The 23761-nt window shown below is 36.4% G+C and overlaps 1 protein-coding gene across 2 annotated transcripts; it reads right to left on the bottom strand.

Annotated features, from left to right (window-relative positions):
- ZUFSP (zinc finger with UFM1 specific peptidase domain) lies at nt 314-22608 on the bottom strand. Of its 2 annotated transcripts, none has more exons than XM_005684532.3 (10): nt 22307-22608; nt 20126-20698; nt 15859-15969; nt 13798-13919; nt 11780-11948; nt 8749-8937; nt 8293-8458; nt 3570-3721; nt 2297-2517; nt 314-554 (listed from the first exon to the last, which is right to left on the bottom strand). In XM_005684532.3, the coding sequence occupies exons 2-10, from the start codon at nt 20682-20684 to the stop codon at nt 507-509; spliced, it is 1737 nt and encodes a 578-aa protein (XP_005684589.1). In that variant the 5' UTR covers nt 20685-20698; nt 22307-22608; the 3' UTR covers nt 314-506. The 2 variants fall into 2 exon arrangements, with proteins under 2 accessions (XP_005684589.1, XP_005684590.1); XM_005684533.3 differs by having other exon boundaries at nt 22359-22582.

Raw genomic sequence — 23761 nt, 5'->3', positions numbered from 1 at the left:
ATTACATATATAATAATAACAGAATAAAGCAGAATGCTATAATGATAAGAGCTAGGAGGTGAGACAGTCTGGATTCACATCTTAGATTAGGGCCACTTTCTTGGGCAAATTACTAATCTCGCAAGTTTCAGTTTCCTCACAGGGCTAATAACAGTATTTGTCTCACAAAACTATAAAATATTTTGGAAATCAAACTAATTAATACATGCAAAATACTGAGAATACCTAACATAAGTTAGAACTCAACAAATAGTCATATGACTATAACACAAAACTAGTTTCTGAAACATGGATAAATCAAGAAATACAAAACTCACAATGCAAACAAGATATTTTATTGGAATAATTACTAAACAATGAAGCACTAAAGGTATAATTTAGACATTTCAGAAATTAAAATATAAATGGAGTATTTAGAAAATCCACAGATTCATATGTTGTATTAAGGTTAATACCAGAATTTGGAAAAAAAGTAAAATTCCACAATCACTGAAATGCTGACTTCTTCAAGGGATCTTCTCAGCTGTAAAGACTTGAGAAGCTTGTCTCCTAGCCTTGAAAAGAAATTTTAAAAATGTTAAGTAAGTGACAAGTCAATTAATTAAAATATGCATTATCATCTAATATTAAAAAAAAAACTAAAATCTGGGATTTTTTTTCAAGATAATGAAAATCCTGTAAGGAACAGTACAACTTCAAATTTAGGAAATTAGGAAATCATTTTTAAAGTCAAGCCATAAAAAATTAAAGAAAATTTGAGATAAAGATAAAATGCAAAAAATTAAAAAGAAAATATCACCTTTTTATGGAATAATGAATCAAAAGTAAAAATGTGGCTGAAACTCAGAAAGAGACAAGTAAATACAGGGAAGGAGAGACAAAGATGAGACTATGAGCAGAGAAATACCACCAACGCCTCTCTTTCAAGACCAGAAAAGTAACAGCCAAATAAAATACTCAGCTAAACTCCATCTTAGTATCTAACCTCATCTATGATCTCAAAAGTTATCTGTATATTGGTGAGCAAGCATCTTGCTTTTTCTAACAGTTAAAATTAACCTCTAACTTCATTCAGCCAAATAAATGATAGGGTTTAAAAAAAGGAATGCAATTCTGGTATTTAAGTCATTGCAAAGAAACCTCTTTGCATAAACATTTGCAAAGAAACTTATAATTAAATTGAAGAACTTCTTCAACAATCCTTGCCTTTATATCCCAAGTTGTGAGGCTAAAAAGATTACTCTAGCTCTCTCTCATTTCAAACAACTTTAATCCTTTCCCTCATGATCCTATTATTCTTCATTAATGCTCCTCTCTACTGGGTGTCTCCCTTTGAAAGTGAAAGTCGCTCAGTCTTGTCCAACTCTTTGTGACCCCACAGACTATACAGTCCATGGAATTCTCCAGGCCTGAATACTGGAGTGGGTAAGTGTTCCCTTCTCCAGGGGATCTTCCCGACCCAGGGATTGAACCCAGGTCTCCCACATTGTAGGAGGATTCTTTACCAGTTGAGCCGTAAGGGAAGCCCTTCTCTCTTTAGAGGGAAACAAATGTGGAGTACTTAAGAGGGACTTTTTTTCTTCAAGATTAGAGAATTGTGCATTTTCTAGACTTGATATGCTACCATATAGCTTCTGTTTATACAAATGGAGGGGCTCCACTCCTTAGGAATTTTTCTATAATGTACTGCTCATCACTTAAATGCAAGGGATAAAGAGGCAACACTACTGGAGTTAATTTCTGGAACTGTATATATCCAGTAAGTATTATGTGTATGAACAGTTCTTGAATCTGAAAGAAAACCATGTCACTCAGAGTACTTAACTCTCTCAATAGTGTAATAATTATACCTCCAATAGTACATCCAATATATCCAAGTGCCTAACACAGAGCCTCAGGAATCTCTAGAATCACATTTAATCAACTAAGACCAATATGAGCTGAACTCCTTGATTAAGTTAGACTTTCTTATCATACCGTTGCCATTTTCATTACTCCCCTGATAATCAAAATTAAATAATGTATTATAAAATTAAATATTTTAATGAAGTTCTGAGCAAAGTATCTGACAATATTTGGGTATCATCTGAAATTTAAAGATGTCCATTCTGGAATTAAATGATGTAGTGAACAACAACAGATCTTTGCCAATCTAATGTTACAGAATGAGGTGTTAGGAGTTACAAAGGAATAACATTGATTTTTTTTTTTTATAACATTGATTTTTAACTTAAAAATTTTACACTCTGAAGTTCAACCTGTCCAAGCGTCACATGAAAAATATTTAGATACTTACAATTTTCTCCTCTGAAGAAAGCACACCTTCTACTGCCACTATCTGGTATTGCTTATGTTTTAAATTCCCCACAAACTTCCGTAGTTGCTTAAGACTGCTAACTTCCATGTCTTGCTTTAAGAGTTTCTGCATTTCTCGAGAAGGGCATCCAGGATCAAATACTAGTAAACATAATGTTCGGTTTTTTCTCTCTTCAATTCCAACAACTGTTCGACTATGACCTGTAGAAAAATAAAAAAAGAGTACAAATATGCGAGAGATACCTATTTGAGCAGCTGTAAGTTACTATACACACACACACACACATATAGACACCCTATATATACTTTTTATGTGTGTTTCGTATATAAATACAGTCAGTCCCTCTGACATATTGGTTATCTGAGTTCTTTGAGTTCTCAGACACAAAACTTTAGTTCTACTTCCTAACCTCCAGTTTTCTTTCGTTCAATTTTAGTTTTCCAAAGGCTTCATGGCAAAACATTCTACTTCTACTATGTCAAATATTTTAGTTTCCTTTCCTAATCCCATAGTCCTTTTTATTCAAGTGATCTCAGATAAAAGGATTTGAAATTTAACTGCTGGGGAACAAAAACTCATGGTTCGAAAAGGTAGACAAAAGTTAATTTATATATACGATAATTTCAATGGGAAGGGCTTAACTTTTATACCTTATATCCTAAACAATGAAATTCCTAACATTTACTTCTCTTTCTTTCTGTCAATTCAAGTCATCCACTTGAGAAATTTCATGAAATACCCACACATTAGGCACTGTTCCACACAGTTCGTGACACAAAAGCAAACAAAATAAACATGTCTGCTTTCATGGAGCTTACATTCTAATAGGAAGAAATGCTCCATAAACAAGGTAAATGAGTAAAGTCTATATATGTTAGCTAAAGCAAAATAATGCAGGAAAGAGGGAAAGGAAATGCCAGTGCTAGAGAGGGATAGAATAATGAGCTAAAAATTTTTAAAGGGTGGTCAGGGAAGGCCTCATTGAAGTGAGGTAAAGCCCTGAAAAAAATTAACGATGAATAATAAAGGAAGAGGTAGCCCTGAATCAGGTCACCCCAAAGATATCAAGGATATCATCCATTATTGCAATGTATTATGATGACAATATAGCTCTACAAATCAGAGTAATGTCAGTATACTTCTCTCCTCTATTATCAGAATCGTAACATACCCTAAAGCAAAAGCTAATTAGTTGTCTTATATAAATAAATCATCTTATAAGTTACACTCAGTATCTATAAATTATACTAACCTTGATGCTGAAGATAGATAGGCGGTTTAGACGTACACACTACTTTTGGACTTCCTTCTCTCTCTGAAGCATAGTAGCTCAATATCCATTCAAATAAGCGAGGGTGTGTACCCAAAGGACCGGTTGACTTGTGAAAGTCAACAATACGACACCTATAAAAAAAATTGACAAAATGGATTATTTAGAAAATATTTTAAAAACTTATCAATGGAGTTATAAAATGCAAACATTTTAAATTAATTTTATTTCATCATTGTTTTCCTAAGAAGAAATAAAATTGTATTATTTATCTGAAAAATGTTATTTTAGGAGGAAATTCTTTAAATAACTTAAGGTTGATGATAGCTATCAAAGTTACAAAAATTTTTTCACACTGAGAATCTCCCTTCGTAGTAAATGAGGATCATACCTGATTTTAAAGAGTCTACATATAACCTGAGACATGGGGACTTTTATTCTAAAGTCTCTAAACCTGATGATTAATTAGAAGTTGATTTTTAATTCCTCAGCAGCCATAAGAAGTTATCAAAATATCCTAAATATTTTTCCTGTCAGCTCTCTCAAATTTCAATAATAGACAAGAAAAGAATACCTGTAAAGATCACAGAAAACCTGTGTGTACCCCCATCTATATATCTATCTATCTACTATTTGGCAACAGACCATGCCGGTACTGTTTCCTCAAGAGGAAGTCAACCATGAATAAATCAAATTATTTTAACCAGGAGCATTATTTATACTTCTCAACAACTATTTTAAAAAGACTGAGTATAAAGGAAAGGAAAAACAATTAAAAGATTTATTTTCACTTTAAAGTATAGCACAGACATCCTATTCTTGTCTTTCTTGGCCATAAAGTTTCCAAATACACCCACATTGTACTAGTTGCTATCTTCCGCCTCAGTAAGTTTAATATTTATAACTTTCAGCTGATTACTCCTGAGCTTTAAATATTGAAATGAACTTCTGGAAAAGCTATTAACAAGTAAGAACAGTGATCTTGGGTTAGCAGTTGACTACAGGTTTAGATTTAAAATTTGAATGGTATTCTATGGATAAATTCATAGAGAGCAAAAGGAAGACATTTAAATAACTAGTAAACAAATTGAGGGTATAGTAATAGAAAGGCTTTACAAAGAACTAATTTATTTCAGGTACCAAGAAAACAGCATGATATATCAGGTACTTTAAACAGAAATTTTCCTTTCCTTAAAAATGACTTAAAAGCTCAAAATATGATCTAGTATAAATAATCTGAAGGTGTGAACAGACTGGCAAAAAGGGAAAGAAGAAAAATTTAAAGGGCATTAAAACAGTCCTTTGAATTTAATAATTCAAGAAAGTTATTATACACACAGTCATTTTTCTATTTAAAATTTAAGAAGTATTTTTATCTCTGAATATAACTCATATATAGAAATGATGTAAAACACTGGCAAAATGACTTGGAAACAAACATAAAAGGAAATATACAGTCATGAAGCTTAAGGCAAACTTTCTATTAAAGATGATCATAAGCATTTATCTCTGATGCCTCTTGAAAGCGCGACAACATAACACTGAAGGAGAAAATGATTTAAACACCTATGGAGAAAGAGAATAGGGTCCGACAAGAAACTGGCACACATTTCTGGAAAATGGATAGCAGGAGAGAGTAAACATAAAAGTGAATGCAGAGAAATAGAGACAACTTTCTTACAACCCAAAAGAGGACGGAAGTTTAATGCACACCAGGTACTGGGCAGAGTAGTACTGAGGCTGAAAACCGAGATTAACTGGAAGGTTAAATAAACAGAGCAAGTCACTAATACTCCTCACCTAGTGGAGGAACTGTAGGCAAGAATGGACTCTGAGAAAAACCTCCCTCTTATAGTAATATTTGAGAGTCCCCAACCACACAGCAAACTTCCACCTGAGAAATGAAGTTTTCTCAACTACAAGCTCCATGAAACCCTACAGGACTGCCAATCAGCTTTTTTACTGCCTCATTCTTTACTTTAGGAAAAACAGTAAGGATTTTTAAAAGTTAGAAGAAAGTCTTCTAAATGAACAGACTAAAATAAATAGACATGAAATTAACTTAACATGGAGGAAACAGAAAAATGCAAGGAATAGAAAAATTTTACAACCATAAAAGGCCATGATGCTATGAAATTACTTCTTAAAATCAAAAAACATTATTGTTAAAATAAAAATTTCAATACAGTAGTGAGGAGATAAAGTTGAGAATCCAGATAGTAAAACAAAAAGCAAAAATCAAAAAGTGAGACACAACCAGTGAATTCAAAAAGTCAAAAAAGTTCAGCGGCCAACAGGAGTGCCAGAAAGAAAAATAAAGAAACTGGAGAGATCATACTCATTAAAAAACAGTGAACCCTTAAGCTCTTACTACATGCCAATCGCAGTCTAAGCACTATATTATCACTACAACTCTATGATGCAGTCACTATTTATATGCTCTTTTTTCAATGGTGAAACTAGGGTACGAACAAGTTAAATCATAGAGCTAATAAGCAGAGAGCTAGAATCAGTTGTAGGCAATTTTATTTCAAAAAGTCTAAGCTCTTAACCACTATGTGCTTAGTCCCTCAGTCATACTGAACTCTTTGCGACCCCATGGACTGTAGCCCACCAGGCTCCTCTGTCCACAGGATTCTCCAGGTACATCTTGCCTTCTCATTAAGTAATACTGATTGTTAGAAGCCAGTAGAGGAACAACTTAATCTGATCCATAAATGATTCTGAGTTAAGAATAATAGAGCAACACAAACTATCACTCAGTAATAAGACTAGGTGTCCTTTCTTAGGAAGCTAATAAAGGAAGTGTTCAAGTAAAAGAGAATAATCCAAAAACGAGAAAGACATGGAATCCAGGAAAAACTCCAGGATCCAATTCAACAGAGTGAAGAAATGCAACATGATTAGAGCTATGGAAAGGATCTAGAGGCAAATAATCCAGACTAGAGAAGGACAATGGGCTTCAAGAAAAACGTCTCCAGGAATAAGGAGTTCCTCAGGTTACATAAGTGGAGTTTCTGCAAAAACTTGACCATGATGTAGACGAACAGTAAAAGGGAAAAGGGAAGGCAATTCTTAAGGAAAACTTTAAAAAGCTTTTCAGGAAAGATATAAAATCATTAGTGAATAATATTTACATAGTTATGACTCTAACTTAATAAAAACTGAGATTTAACTGTGTTATAAAAAGTAAGGAGAAACAAGTGGGAGATACAAGGAGAATGTGACAATGTCTAAAGCTGACAAAACAAGAAAAAGCCATGAAAGCATATTATTTAAAAACAATGAAAGTGACAGCCTCTCTAAGAAACAAGACTTGAGAACAGAGAAGATCAAGAAGCAGGGCATGTGCGGTTGGTTTCCATTGTAAGTCTTTCATTTTATTATTGCTCCTTAATGCGAACCGTGAACTTCCAGATGTTCAAGCTGGATTTAGAAAAGGCAGAGGAACCAGAGATCAAATTGCCAACATCCGCTGGATCATCGAAAAAGCAAGAGTTCCAGAAAAACATCTATTTCTGCTTTATTGACTATGCCAAATGCTTTGACTGTGTGGATCACAATAAACTGTGGAAAATTCTGAAAGAGATGGGAATACCAGACCACCTGACCTGCCTCTTGAGAAACCTATATGCAGGTCAGAAGCAACAGTTAGAACTGGACATGGAACAACAGACTGGTTTCAAATAGGAAAAGGAGTACATCAAGGCTGTATATTGTCACCTTGCTTATTTAACTTCTATGCAGAGTACATCATGAGAAACACTGGACTGGAAGAAACACAAGCTGGAATCAAGATTGCTGGGAGAAATATCAATAACCTCAGATATGCAGATGACACCACCGTTATGGCAGAAAGCGAAGAGGAACTAAAAAGCCTCTTGATGAAAGTAAAAGAGGAGAGTGAAAAAGTTGGCTTAAAGCTCAACATTCAGAAAACGAAGATCATGGCATCTGGTCCCATCACTTCATGGCAAATAGATGGGGAAACAGTGGAAACAGTGTTAAGACTTTATTTTTGGGGGCTCCAAAATCACTGCAGATGGTGACTGCAGCCATGAAATTAAAAGACGCTTACTCCTTGGAAGGAAAGTTAGGACCAACCTAGATAGCATATTGTAACGCAGAGACATTACTTTGCCAACAAAGGTCCGTCTAGTCAAGGCTACGGTTTTTCCAGTGGTCATGTATGGATGTGACAGTTGGACTGTGAAGAAAGCTGAGCGCCGAAGAATTGATACTTTTGAACTGCGGTGTTGGAGAAGACTCTTGAGAGTCCCTTGGACTGCAAGGAGAGCCAACCATTCCATTCTAAAGGAGATCAACCCTGGGTGTTCCCTGGAAGGAATGATGCTAAAGCTGAAACTCCAATACTTTGGCCACCTCATGCGAAGAGTTGACTCATTGGAAGAGACTCTGATGCTGGCAGGGACTGGAGGCAGGAGGAGAAGGGGACGACAGAGGATGAGATGGCTGGATGGCATCACCGACTCGATGGACGTGAGTTTGAGTGAACTCAGGAGGTTGGTGATGGACAGGGAGGCCTGGCGTGCTGCGATTCATGGAGTCGCAAAGAGTTGGACATGACTGAGCGACTGAACTGAACTGAAATTTTATTTTTAAACTATCCCTTTGATAAAAAACACAAACAACAAAAACTTCCTAGATATGACAATAACATTAACTTGGATTTTTAGGTACATACTTTATCCTTAGGGAAGTGAGAAGTGTATATATTTCACATGCTCCAATCCAGGCCTTTGTTCCCTGTAACCTGTTATTAAGCTGAGAGGCACCCTGGGGATCAAAACCTTCCTTCCAAGCATCTTCAATCATAGACTGAATTTTTGGAATGCAAGGAACTGACATACCTAAAATTATACAAAGCAAACATGTAATATGACAGTTACTAAAGTACTGAATAATACTTAGCGGTACATCATATATTCTACAAGAACCTATCATTTTTAAGACAGTTATTTCTGACATCTACTATACCATTTTCTCTTCCTACAACCAGAATGAAGATTTTTAATGCAGATATCCACTAAAATACATCTTTATTAAAGCGATTAATTTTAATATGCATACTATATATTAATTCATTCCACATCATATGTACTTTATTAGATGGTAAATTCAGAGTCTGTATTTCACATACCTTTCAAGCTATCATCATAAGCATCATTTTGCAATAATGATGAAAGCAGCATTTGGAAATTTCTGTAACCACAACCCCAACCTTTATCACCAAAAGATGAATGAAAGTGATCCACTCCTGCAGAAAGCCACACACGCCTCACATCTGTGGCAGCATTCTGATAATACCTATAAAGCGCTTCCATAATTCCTAAAATGGAAAAGAGATTTAGAAGGTTTAGAAGGGTATCACCTTTCTATGTCTGTCTCATACATTTCCAGTATCAATCTCTTTCTCAAGGCACATGTAAATCCTGCCAATTCCGTCTTCTACCTTTTTACTGACATAGTCTTAGTTATTGTCCTGCTTGTTTTACACACTGCAAGATTCCTAACACTAGCATATCACTTATGCTGAATTGAAATTGTTTGCCTTTTTAATTTCTGCAACATAAAAGTACACTGCTGAATGAATGTTGTTCTTATCTCTCCATTTTATTATACATTGTGCTGGACATCATTTTCTCTGAAGCTCAGTTCTAATCAATTTGCTCCCAATTTAAAAACTTCATTATGGTTTATCACAGTGAGTTGATTTTTATGTGACATAATTAGTTCCAGATAGCATAAAAAAATACCAAGATCTACATGAAAGAATTGTTTTTATGTACATATATATACATAATTATTTTAACTTTTTATTTTATATTGAGTATAGTTGATTAACATTAACAATGTGATAGTTTCAGGTATACAGCAAAGTGATTCAGTTATACATAATTCTGTTCTTTTTCAAATTCTTTTTCCCATTACGATTATTATATAATATTAAACAGAGTTCCTTGTGCTATATATCTAATAAAGTAGGTCCTTGCTGGTTATCCATTTTAAGGGTATAAATATTTAAAGACAATATAAAAGGATATGTTTATGATATCAAAGATGGAGGAATTTCTTCAATAAGACACTTAAGACACAAGTAAAGGAAAAGACTGAGAAATCTGATTACATTCAAATTTAAAATTCTGCCTAATTAAAGACACCACATACAAAATTTGGGCTTCCCTGATAGCTCAGTTCGTAAAGAATCTGCCTGCAGTGCAGGAGATCCCAGTTCAACTCCTGGGTTGGAAAGATCCACTGGAGAAGGGATAGGCTATCCACTCCAGTATTCTCGGGCTTCCCTTGTAGCTCAGCTGGTAAAGAATCCACCTGCAATGCAGGAGACCTGGGTTCAAGGCAAATTATAGATTTGAAAAAGAAAACTGCTCCTCATATCATCAATGAAGAAATAATATCTTGAATACTTAACGGACTGCCAAAAATCAATAAGAAAAAGACAAACAGCCCAATGGACATGAGAAAAGGGACTAGGTTATTTACAGAAGAAACGAACTCAGGAGTCATCAGAGAAATACAATTAAGTATCTTACCATTAAACAGCAAAAACTTAAACGTGTCACAATATAAAGTGTGAGTCAAAAACACAACGATCTAATGAAGGTTATAACCATTCTAGAAAACAACTTCATAATACTCTTAACGAAATTAATTATGCAAATGTCCTTTAATCTAGTATTTCTGGTCTGGATGTTAGAGAAACTTTTGAGGAGGAAGCCTGTTCATAATTTTTAAGAATAAAACACTGGAAACAATGTAAGTCATAACAGCAAATTCTATTCAACAAAGTGAAAGCAGCGCAGTTTAAGAATCAACATATTTAAGCAAATCCAATCAGAGCACACATATTGTATACCAACTTACATATAGTTTAAAATATAAAAGATTATATATTATTATGGAAACTTACATACAAGATAAAATTACTAAAACATATATGAGATTGATAAATGCCAAATTCGGGATAATGATTCCCTTTGTGGAGGAGGAGAAATTAGAAATCAAAGAGGGGTACACAAGGGGTTTAAAATATATATAAAAGGTTTTACAGCTTAAAAACATTAAGTTTCATAAAAATTGGGTGGCAGGAACAAAGCTGTTTTCATGTAATATTTTTTAACTATACTAACAGATTTTTTTTTATAAATGTGGAAGCTATCAGGAAAAAATACATTCTTTGGAACAAGGCAGATCTGATTGTGAATACCAACTGGGCCAATAACTAGCTACGCAACCTCACCTTGTGCTAATTTGTTTCAGTCATGTCTGACTCTTTGCAACCTTATGGACTGTAGCCCTCCAGGTTCCTCTGTCCATGGGATTTACCAGGCAAGAATACTGGAGTGGGCTGCCATGCCCTTCTCCAGGGGATCTTCCCAACCCAGGGAATGAAACTGCATCTCTTATGTCTCCTGCATTGGAAGGCAGGTTCTTTACCACTAGCGCCACCTGCGAAGCCCAACCTTACCTTAGGAAAGTAATTTAATCTAAGACACAATTTCCTCATCCAGAAAAATCTAATACACAAGATTTTTCTTTTGAGAGTTACATGACACAATATATATATAAAGGTCTTAGTGTTTAAAACTATACTGAACAATATGGCAGAAACTATTTGCATATGGTTATCTGAACACCTGAAATGTGGCTTGTCCAAACTCAGATGTTCAGCAAACTGAAATACACACTGCATTTTAAAGACTGTACAAAGATTGCAAAATACTGCACTGATAATTTTTAATACTGATTATACAAAATATATTTTGGATATACTGGAAAAATATTAAAATTAATTTTACCTAGTCTTTATTTTTCTAATGTGACTATTGGAAATTTAAAATTATTTATGTGGCTCACTTACATTCTACTAGACAGCAATTATCTGGAAAATAGTAAGCTCTCAATAAAAACTATTCTCAAAGGTCTGTTTTCAAATGTCAAGTAAATTGATACAAGATAAAAGTGAATCATTTACTATAAAAATAAAAGGTCAGGAGTTTTAAAACAACACACAAAAAAATTATTTGAATACATGGTCTCACCTAAAACTATATAAACTGTGGGTTGTGAAAATCAAGCACAATTCAAATAACCCTATTACTTCAGTGATGTATGCAATATTAAAACCATGATTTGGATGTTTAAATACTCACCAGATGTTTTTGTTTTTCCGTCATCAACACCAATAGCTAGTGATTCCATCATATCAGCTTTTCTTCTATGAAATTCAGATGGATGCATTCTTCCCCTATTTACTTCTATCTCCATATTTCGTAGCTGCTGTTGTTTGTACCCTCCAGAATTATCTAAACCATATTGTCTCTATTGAACATAAAAACAAATGACTTAATTTTTATGTCCCTTTATATCAATGAGGTGAAAAATTTACCACTATTTTATATATCTGGAAATATATTTTGAAACATTCTGGTTTATAGACTTCTATATGAGTCAACTTACAGATTTTTATGAAAAATAATCACGCACACAAAAAAATCCTTGAGTTAATAACAGCCTTTCTCTACAAACAACCATCATGGCAAGAGACTTGTTTTCCTTGAAGTAGGGAAAGTAGAGAATCCAATCTTCCTATTAATAGTAATGTGAAAAGCAGATGAGTTCTGACCATATTGCTGATTTTTTTCAAGACAACCTGTCAAGGAACCTGTACTTGTTACTTGGTTCCTAGGCTAGCCTAGAAAGGCCTATTTAATCCACAATTCACTCAGGTATTTACTCTATGCAGTAAATGAACTATGTTTTTGCACACTGACAGAAAACCTAAAATAATATGTTAAAACAGCCCCTATAAAAATATTTCCGAGATCTAAACAACTAACCTGCAAAGTTACATAATCAACTTATACTCCCTTAAACATTGAAAACTGTTGTATTGATAATATAAGGTAGAGAAGATGTAGGAAAAGTCAACTTTTTTCTCCTCTGAATCTTGGTGGGAAAATAATTATGCAAATAGATGAACCATGGATGAGAAAAATAGCCTAAATTAGATATTCTAAAGAAAGAATAGCCATGTGCAAGAATCAGAGGAAAAAAAGTTAGAGGTCAAACAAGTTCAGGAAGATTATGATATGTACAATGCATATTAGTATATTAAAGGCTTTAAGAAGATATCAGGTACACAAACCTGTTTAATTGAACATTTTCAAACCTATTCATTCATAAACCCTTTTTATTCAGACATTATCCTATAAGTACATAGAAAAAGAACATTTAAAATCTATGAGCATTATTAGCAAATGACTACATAGTCCACAGCAAGTTAGGACTGAAAAGAGTCGAAAAAGCTGTTAAAATATAAAAGAAGCTACCAGTTTAGTTCAGTAGATACTACCATTCACCTAAGATAGGCTCAAACTTCATAAAAAAGCATTTTCCACTAAAAGTGGTTCTTTCTAAATTCCTGAACTTCAGTCACTAAAATAATTTAAGACTCAGGAGACATTCATTCTAAGTTTCTGTTTTAAGTATTTCTGCAAACATTTAAAATTCTGAGTCTCAATTTCTTAGTTTTCTCCATTAGCATAAGTTTAAAAGTAGGCTTCACCATTTGATACTGCCCAATCCTGAACAAGTTAAGCTACATAAAGCACTCTTTGTTTCCATTTCTTCCTCTGCTGTTCAAAAAAAATCTAAAATAACTTAATGGAGTATGGAAGACTGTAAGATACTTTACATCAGGGTCCCCAACTCCAGGGCCACAGACGGGTACCAGTTCATGACCTGTTAGGAACCAGGCCGCACAGCCGGAGATAAACAGTAGGTGAGTGAGCAAAGTTTCATCTGTATTTACAGCCACTCCCCATCACTTGCATTACTGTCTGAAACTTTTGTCAGACCAGCAGCAGCATAATAAACATAATGCACTTGAATCAACCTGAAACCATTCTCCCTGCCACCCCAGGTCCATGAAAAAACTGTCTTGGTCCCTGGTGCCAAAAAAGTTGGGGACTGCCACTTGATAAGAAGTGTTTGCTCCAGTATGTAAATGCATACTTATGAATGGTGGTTGTTATGAACTATAAAAAATATATGTAAAAAATATTTTGTATTATAATAAAGACAAAAATAATAAGCTGAAGTCTTAACAGCATGTTTGAAAAATACTCTAACTAAACCAAAATAATATAATTATTATTAATCGTTGTACCTGCAGCTTCTGAAATTCTTCCATTTCTTGTCTTGATTCTTCAGATTTCCTCTTTCTGTCTTCTTCTTGTTGAAGCTGTTGAGCCAATTCTAGATCTCTAGAACACTGGACTCTATTCACACCTATTATATATTTTTAATATTTAGAATAAAAGACTGAAATCAAGGCTCACTTATATGTTAGTACATATTTTTTAAATGGAGTAAAGGCTATTATTTTGCTGTTTATTCATGACTATGATGTCATAGAAATACTGAGTATAAATCCAGCAGAACTTGAACTGCCTCTGTAAGGGTACAACCTTCACTTAAATCACTAATATTCACTGAGTGTTTAGGCTGTGACAAACACGTCTCATTAATTCTCATTAAGTATCTCATTTGGATCTTCATAACAGTTAGGAAGTTAAGTATTATTATCTGTTGAAGAAACCAGAACTTAAGAGAAATTAAGTAGCACCCTGGAGTGGTGCTCCTCATTAATACATATAAGGCAGATTAGTTTTTAAGAGAAACACTTGGTGGGGGGGGAGGGGAGGATGGAAATAATTAAGAGAATAATAAAACAAGTGAGCAAAGTACAGATATTAGATTATAACCTAATGTCTGACCTCAAGCAAATAGTATAACTTGCCCATTTTGCTCTCTATCCAGTGTCCTACACATCTATTATTCAGTGCCCTCTTGCTAGCATCTCCTTGACCTCTCAATTTGATGGTTTAATTATGTATCTGAATATTCTTTCTTTCCCTTCAAATCGCTCAACCTCTGATACCTCTTCCTAATTGGTCCCCACTTTTACTGGCGGAAATACACAATCCAAAACTGATTTTTAGCATACTTATGAGGCTATCTACAGTGATTCACTCAGATTCACCTCACTCCAGCCTATGGAGTACACATAGCGTACGTGTAAGCCTATGGAGGTTACAGAAAATAACTCATGTACCCATACAAAGCTTGGGTCTCCCTGGTGGCTCAGTGGTAAAGAATCTGCCTGAGACCCGGTTTAGATCCTGGAGTTGGGTAGATCCCCTGGAGTAGGGCATGGCAACCCACTCAGTACCCCTGCCTAGAGAATACCACGGACAGAGGCCCCTGGTGGGTTGCAGTCCATAGGGTCACACAGAGTTGGACAGGACTGAAGTGACTCAGTAGCAGCAGCAGCACACAAAGCTTATCATAAACAAAGAATTATCAGAAACTCAACATCAGAGTTATTCTTCCACCGTAATTAGTAAAGAACTGTTCCATCTTTACTCCAGCAATTCTCATCTTGGTATTAGGCTGAGTGATCGGGTAATGCTGTCCATGGATATCACTAACTGTACTAGGATCGCTAATAATGAATACTAGAAACCTCTGCAGTAACAGGAGATATCTATGTACCTTAAGAAACTGATATCCAGTAGAACACAATTGGTTTCTCTTTTTGTCTACTTTATATTTTGTTTCAACGGAATTGTGAAACTCATATAGGGTCTTTCCATTTCTAAGGCACCATCATGATTACTTAATCAATGCCACTAGCAAAAAAGATACGGAAACAGAAGAAAACTTTAGAATCTCTTATAAAACTAGTCAGTGGTAATAAAGAAGCTAGAAGAGTAGTTGAAAATGTACTTGAAAAACTTTGAAGTCACATACTTCACATTCTTTTTAAAATGACATGTGCCATATGGCAGCTTCTGAGCTCATAAACAATTTTTACTGATAAGATGTTAAATTCAATTACTTCCAGCTGCTGGAAGAATGGCCTCAACTTTTAAATCAAAAAGATTTTAAAAATGGTACAATATTTCATTATCTTCTGATGTTCTGGGTCAAAACCCTGGATGCACACCCCTAATTCAATTGCTAGTCACACCAGTTAATCCTTTACAATCTTTTCTGTGAAAAATCTTTGACAAGTTGAAGCTGTATTAAAAGTTTTTTAAGGGACAGATTTATTTTTAACCAATGTGTTTTCTTCCCCTCTATAACACAAATCTAAAAAGTAGATAATGTCCTAGGAAGTAGAAATTAAATCATAGCATCCTTATCTTTAAACATATAGTCATACCTTGTCCAAAGCTGCTTTCTTCCAAATGCAAGTCAACATGTTCCTGCAGAATATGGTAGTTTGTACAGATGAGCCCACACATAGGGCAGTCATAGAGTAGTTGATTACAGTCTGTATTAGAGATATAATTTAGTTGGTTTTATTTTTAAAATCTTTAGATTTTTCACATCAAGTCAAAGACTGTCTACTACTCACTAACTTTATTAAGTAAAAGCTCTTTGTAGCTGGATTTAAAGCAATTTTCTACTTCTAGATGAAAGACTGAGCATAAGCACAAACCTCTTATTACTACAGTGAAAGAAAATATTAATTATAAATATTCAGCTCTGTAGTCAAAATAAGAAAAGTAGAAAGGAAGAAAAAATGGTAAATAGTGGTCAGTCTAGATATGGATTTTGGGGGCTGGATTCTCAGTACCCTCCAAACTAAGTGGTGATATGCAGAATTCAAGCATTCAGCACAAAGCTGGGCACGGATCAAATGCCCTAGTTGGAAGCATAAGATCAAAGAGCTGCATCCATTAACCAGTACCTCGGACAGACAGGTACAACTTGCCCAAGAGAGAAATGGTACCTCTATAAGACCTAGCTGATACTGGGTACAGATGATGTTATTAGAAAATTACAAATTAAAATAAAACAACACTACATATATAATAGAATGACCAAAATCTGGCCAGTCAAAATCTGTATGATCAAAACTCTGGTTTTTCCTAGTCATGTATGGATGTAAGAGTTGGACCGTAAAGAAGACTGAGCACTGAAGAATTGATGCTTTTGAACTGTGGTGCTGGAGAAGACTTCTGGGGGTCCCTTGGACAGCAAAGAGATCAAACCAGTTAATCCTAAAGGAAATCAACCCTGAACATACATTGGAAGGACCGATGCTGAAGCTGAAGCTCCAATACTTTGGCCACCTGATATGAAGAGTCAATTCTTTGGAAAAGACCTTGATGCTGGAAAAGACTAAGGACAAGAGGAGGAGCAGGTGACAGAGAATGAGATAGTTGGATGGCATCACTGACTCAATGGACAGGAGTTTGAGCAAACTCAGGGATATATTGAAGGACAGGGAAGCCTGGTGTGCCACAGTTCATGGGGGTCACAAAGAGCTGGATGTGACTTAGTGACCGAACAACAACAAAATCATTGACAACACCAAATGCTGGCAAGGACATTAACTTTCATTCACTGCTGGTGGGAATGCAAAATGGTCTAATCCCTTTGAAAAAGTCTGGCAATTTCTTATAAAACCAAACGTACTATTACTACATGATACAAAAATCACGAATTCCCTTGTGTTCACCAAAATGAATTGAAAACTTCTGTCCACACAAAAGCCAGTACAGTTTATAGCAGCTTTATTCCTAATTGCCAAAACTTGGAAGCATCCAAAGGGACCTTCAGTAGGTGACCAGATACTGAACTGTGGAACATCCAAAAGAATATTATTCAATTAAAAAAAAAGCTATTAAGCCATAAAAAGACATGGAGGAATCTTAAATGCACATTGCTAAGTGAAATAAACCAATATGAAAAAGCTACATGGCATGTGATTCCAATTATATGACATTCTAAAAAAGGCAAAAATATGTAGACAGTAAAAAGATCAACGGTAGCCAGTGGCCACAGGGAGCGAAGGATGAACAGGTGGAGCACAGGGGATTTTCAGGGCAGTGAAGCTATTCTGTATGATACTAAATACTAAATGGTGGGTTCATGTCATTATACATGTGTCAAAACCTGTGTACATCACAAAGAGAGAACCCTAATATAAACATGGGCTTTGGGTGATATTGACATCAACGCAGATTCACTGACTTTGACAAATGTATCACTTGGTATGGGTTGTTGAATGCTGGAGGAGTTTAGGAGGATATAGGGACAGGGGGTACTTGGGTACTCCCTGTACTTTCTACTCAATTTTACTGTGAACTTGAACTTTCCTAAAAAATAGCATTTATTAAAATTCAAAAAATGAATATATGCCCTCTCCTTCAGTTCAGTTCAGTTCAGTCGCTCAGTCGTCTCCGACTCTTGGTGAACCATGAATCACAGCACGCCAGGCCTCCCTGTCCATCACCAACTCCTGGAGTTCACTCAAATTCATGTCCATTGAGTCGGTGATGCCATCCAGCCATCTCACCCTCTGTCATCCCTTTCTCCTCCTGCCCCCAATCCCTCCCAGCATCAGGGTCTTTTCCAATGAGTCAACTCTTCCCATGAGGTGGCCAAAGTACTGGAGTTTCAGCTTCAGCATCAGAACTTCCAATGAACACCCAGGACTGATCTCCTTTAGGGATGGACTGGTTGGATCTCCTTGCAGTCCAAGGGACTCTCAAGAGTCTTCTCCAAAACCACAGTTCAAAAGCATCAATTCTTTGGCACTCAGCTTTCTTCACAGTCCAATTCTCACATCCATACATGACCACTGGAAAAACCATAGCCTTGACTAGATGGACCTTTGCTGGCAAAGTAATATCTCTGCTTTTCAATATACTATCTAGGTTGGTCGTAACTTTCCTTCCACGGAGGAAGCGTCTTTTCATTTCATGGCTGCAGTCACCACCTGCAGTGATTTTGGAGCCCCCAAAAATAAAGTCTGACACTGTTTCCACTGTTTCCCCATCTATTTCCCATGAAATGATGGGACCAGATGCCACGATCTTCGTTTTCTGAATGTTGAGCTTTAAGCCAACTTTTTCACTCTCCTTTCACTTTCGTCAAGAGGCTTTTTAGTTCCTCTTCACTTTCTGCCATAAGGGTGGTATCATCTGTATATCTGAGGTTATTGATATTTCTCCTGGCAATCTGGATTCCAGCTTGTGCTTCTTCCAGCCCAGCGTTTCTCATGATGTACTCTGCATATAAGTTAAATAAGCAGGGTGACAGTATACAGCCTTGAGGTACTTCTTTTCCTATTTGGAACCAGTATGTTGTTCCATGTCCAGTTCTAACTGTTGCTTCCTGATCTGCATATAGGTTTTCTCTCCTTAACCTTTCATAAAAATTATTCAAATGAATCAGACTTAAATGTAAAATTCAGAACTTCTAGAAGATAACATGGGAAAGGTGACCTTGGGTTTGGCAGAGTTTTGATACAATACCAAAAGCACAACCCATGAAAAAAGAAATCGAATAAGGCAAACTTCATTAAAAGTAAAAACTTCTGTGAAAGACACTGTTAAGAGAATGAAAAGACAAGTCTCAGACTGGGAGAAAATATCTGTGAAATATTTGCAAAATCCAATAAAGGACTTGCATCCACAATATATAAATTATTCTTAAAACTCAACAGTATCAAAGAGACACATGATTCTAAATCTGTATGCACCAACAACAGAGCCTCACAATATATGAAACAAGTCTGATAGAGCCTAAAGGAAAAACAGACAAATATACTGGGATATATAGATATATATAGATCATAATAGGGAACTTTAACCTCCTTCCAAAAACTGGTAGAACTGCTGGACAGGAAATCAGTAAGGACATGGAAGATCTGAACACAATCAAACAACACACTCTAACTGACAAATATAGAACATTTGATCCAACAACATCAGAATTTTTTTTCCTCAAATGTCTATGGAACATGTGAACATGTGCTAAAACAGACCATATCCCATATCTTAGGCCATAAAACAAGTTTCAATAACTTCAACAAATTCAAAAGAACTTAAATCATAGTTTGCTCTCTGATCAAGAAAGAATCAAAGTAGAACTCAGTAACAGAAAATCACAATCCCAGAGAATCCAGATGCCACTGGCCTGGGTGGTAAATAAAAGAATACCCTCTGGAAACTGGTCTTCCCTGTGGCTTAGTTGGTAAAGAATTTGCCTGCAATGCAAGAGACCCAGGTTCCATCCCTCGGTTGGAAAGATCCCCCGGAGAAGGAAATGGTAACCCACTCCAGTATTCTTGCCTGGAGAATTTCATGGACAGAAGAACCTTGTAGGCTATAGTCCATGAGATCACAAAGAGTCAGACAGGACTGAGCAACTAACACTTCCATTTTCACTTTCTTCCTCTGGAAACTAGACTGTGAGTCTACTTCTCCTCAAGTTTCTACAGCTACTTTCGAAGTAGATGAAACATTAATTGTTTGCATCAAAACTCTTTTCCGTTATAGTAGTTTCATATTATAATAATGGCAAATGAGCAATGCTATAAACTGAAATTATAAACACATTTGTAGTAATCTTATTTACAAACCAACTTTTGGGATACTACATATTCTACTTATTATATAAAATGAATACTTTACCTTCTAACGGAGTGTCTAAAAGATCAGCATGCTTTGTTTTCACATGAGTTTCCATATCTTGACTATTATCTTCTATTTTTCCACAGAATGGACATTCAGGAGGACTGTACATCGTTTCATAAATTGATTCTTTAATTTTGGTTCGGTCAGACTGTCTTTCCGTACTTTTCAGGAATTTTCTAGATTCAGTTAAGTTCTCTGAATAAAAGTCTTTATGTTTTAAAGTACCATCCTCAGGCAGGCTTTGAGCTGAAATCTTCGGTTGATTAGATGCACAAGCTGAATGAACACTTGAATTAATGTCTGCTCTACACTGTAGGCTGCTGTCCTTCCTGTTATCGGAAGTTCCATACTGTATTGTATTAATCCTCTCAAAGTTTCTTTCTAGTTCATTTTGCTCAAAATGAGCAGTTTCAATATGAAAACACATTTCATCATAATTCACACCTGACAACTTGCAAAATGGACATATAACTTCATTTTCCATGTGAACAGTTAGGTGAGCCTTCATGTCTGGTTCTGAGGATACTGTTTCACCACAAATATCACAAGATAGCATGGTAGAGCAGGTAACTAGAAAAGAATACAATGTTATTTATGTTAGAAAGTAAGAGCTGAAGAAAAAGAAAATACATTTTATAAAAGGATTTGGAACAACTATATATGTTATTTATGACTAGATTATTTAGATGAAGAAATTGTCAATGTCCTTACTGTTCCTCAAATATACTAATTTATTTATAAATCTCATCTACTGTATTTCAAGTTAATGGTTTGGATAAAACAAAGGCAAAGCGAAAGTGAAGTTGCTCAGTCGTGTCTGACTTTTATGGACTGTAGTCCATCAGGCTCTTCCATCCATGGGGTTTTCCAGGCAAGAATACTGGAGTGAGTTCTTATTTCCTTCTTCAAGGGATCTTCCTGACCCAGGGATGGAGCCCTGGGTCAGATTCTTTACTCTCTGAGCCACCAGGGAATCCCTAAACAAAGGCAATGATATTGCAAATTGAAATAAAAAATTTTTCAAAAATTTCAAAGTGTGTCTGGACTGAGGTAAAGAAAAAATAATGTATATAAACTCGCCCAGGTAAAATAAGTCAAGTAAGAGAAAACAAAAAGAAACCTTATCAACCAATATATCTAAATACAAAAACTTTAAAGTTAACAATCAGCTGCGCAAATAAACAAATTTCATAATAGCAGCTAACAGTTGAAGAGTTTCATATGTCAAACTAATTAAAGCACCATTACTATCATTCTGGGCTTCACTGATGGCTCAGCGGTAAAGAATCTACCTGCAATGCAGGAGACGCCAAGTTGGATCCCTGGGTCGGGAAGATCCCCTAGAGGAGGGCATAGCAACCCACTGCAGTATTCTTGCCATGAAAATCCCATGTACAGAGGAGCCTGTCAGGCTATAGTCCATGCGGTTGTAAGGACTGAATTGACTGGGCACACACGATCATTCTAAATGAAGGAAACTGGCTCAAAGTCACCAGCACCAGAAAATGATTAGCCCAAATACTAACCCAGTCAGGCTCCAGAGGTGCACTCTCCACCCAAAATATAAAAGCACAGTGAACACAGTTAAAAAGAGCACTGATTCCAGAGTCAAGAGAACTGGGTTATAATCTCAGGTTTCATAATTTTAGATGACACACCTCCCCTTTCTGAGGTTCGGCCTACAAAATGAGTTACACTGAATCAGCAGTCACTGCTGGGTTTTACAAATTTCTGGCTCTGACGCAAATTTTGCTAAGAAGTTTTTCAAAAGCAAGCACAGTCACAACCTTTCTACTACCTAGACTATCTTTCAGCTAGAAACTGTTTTAAAACAAAGAGAAAGTGAAAATAAGGAACCTATCCCCACTATTTAAATAAATTTAGTTTAATAAGATCGCCCAACTTCGTCTCCCTGCCCCCCACCCCTTTTCCTCAGACAAGTGAAAACAGTCTCTCATTTTGATGTAAATTCTCCCAAACCATCAGTGCAAAGAACGTGACACTCAGAGAATTTTCTTCTTTTCCCGGGCCGGGACCCAGAATGGTGTGCTTGAGCTCCCCAACACTTAGAACAAGTGGATGACACATGTGTGGAGGTCGGCGGAAGGTGCCGGAGCCTGCCCAAAGGTCCATGGCAACGTCCCAAGGCCAGGATATGAAACCAGTCCCGATACTAACTGGGTCAAAGCATTCGGCCTAGGGATCCGGGGCTGGGACGGTCAGTTCCTACCGGCCTGAAGAGCCGGCCGCTGTCACACTGCCCTTCTTCGGATCCCGCAGCAGATGCCGTCCGGCTCGCGGGCAAAGGAGTGCTGCGCGGTGTCGATTCCCTTTCCCGGCCTGAAAAACTGAGGTAGGCCCTTATTTTTACCCAGACACTGACGGTTAACCAAGAAGAGAACCAGAGACTCTGAAAAGCCTCAACCTCCGGACGCACATTCAAAAAAGCTTTTCCTCTCTTCCCCGGAAGAGAAGGAATCCCAGCATGAACCTCTGCACGCTAATCTGGGTCGTGGTGGATTGTGGGAGTCGTAGTCGTTTCCCCGTCAAGGTTCCAACGCCTAATTTAAGAAGAGACACTAGACTCAGAGGTCTCTATGAATGAATTCTCAGGTTGTGTCCTAAGGCATTACACGAATCCACAATACCCACTGTCAATGGCAACCCACTCCAGCACTCTTGCCTGGCAAATCCCATGGATGGAGAAGCCTGGTAGGCTGCAGTCCGTGGGGTCGCTAGGAGTCGGACACGACTGAGCGACTTCACTTTCACTTTTCACTTTCCTGCATTGGAGAAGGAAATGGCAACCCGCTCCAGTGTTCTTGCCTGGAGAATCCCAGGGACGGGGGAGCCTGGTAGGCTGCCGTCTCTGGGGTCGCACAGAGTCGGAGACGACTGAAGCGACTTAGCAGCAGCAGCAGGGCCTGACTGAGTAGCACTCTCACATTATCAAGCAAGGGCTTATAATGTTACAGCGTGCCAAAGTCCTCTAACTATGGAGGGTGGCAAAGACCTGTTCTTGCTTCACGGTTACAAGATAACGCTATTTTGATCCCTGAATTAAAAATATGAAACAGCTCTTGGTACTTAAAAAATACAACATCAGAATTTAAAAAATCATATTAATAGAGAGCTGTAAGATAACCCAAAAATTTTCTCAGATAAGAGAACAAAAAGAACAAGAGATGGAAAACAGGAGCATCTTTGGGGAAGGAATCATGTGTTATTTATCTTGCATATTCTGTGCCTAGAACTACATAGAGAAAACAATCTGTTTTCAATACTGCTTGTTCAACCCCAAGGTTGAATCATGTGTTGAACAAGGCTGTATGTGTGTTATAAAAAATCAAGAGTACTTTACTTGGAGTTATTTATTTCATACATCAGTGGCTACTATTTTGCAAAAACAAATCCACAGATGTCACGGCATCCAAAAATTTTCAACTGAAAGGTTGAAACAAATGAACAGAGAAGATAGGAAGAAGTGAATGAGGTTGAAGAAAATGAAGCTCCACGAGGTCTGGATTTTTATCCGTTGTGTACACTATTGTACCTCCAACATCAAATCAAGTCTGGCACAAATTAGTCCCTCCGTCAATACTACGTTGTAAAATGAATAAATGAATGGATGGA

This window comes from Capra hircus, chromosome 9 (assembly GCF_001704415.2).
Source record: "Capra hircus breed San Clemente chromosome 9, ASM170441v1, whole genome shotgun sequence".
NCBI lineage: Eukaryota > Metazoa > Chordata > Mammalia > Artiodactyla > Bovidae > Capra > Capra hircus.
The sequence above is the reverse complement of the archived record's forward strand: the minus strand, read 5'-3'. Positions and strand labels throughout refer to the sequence as shown.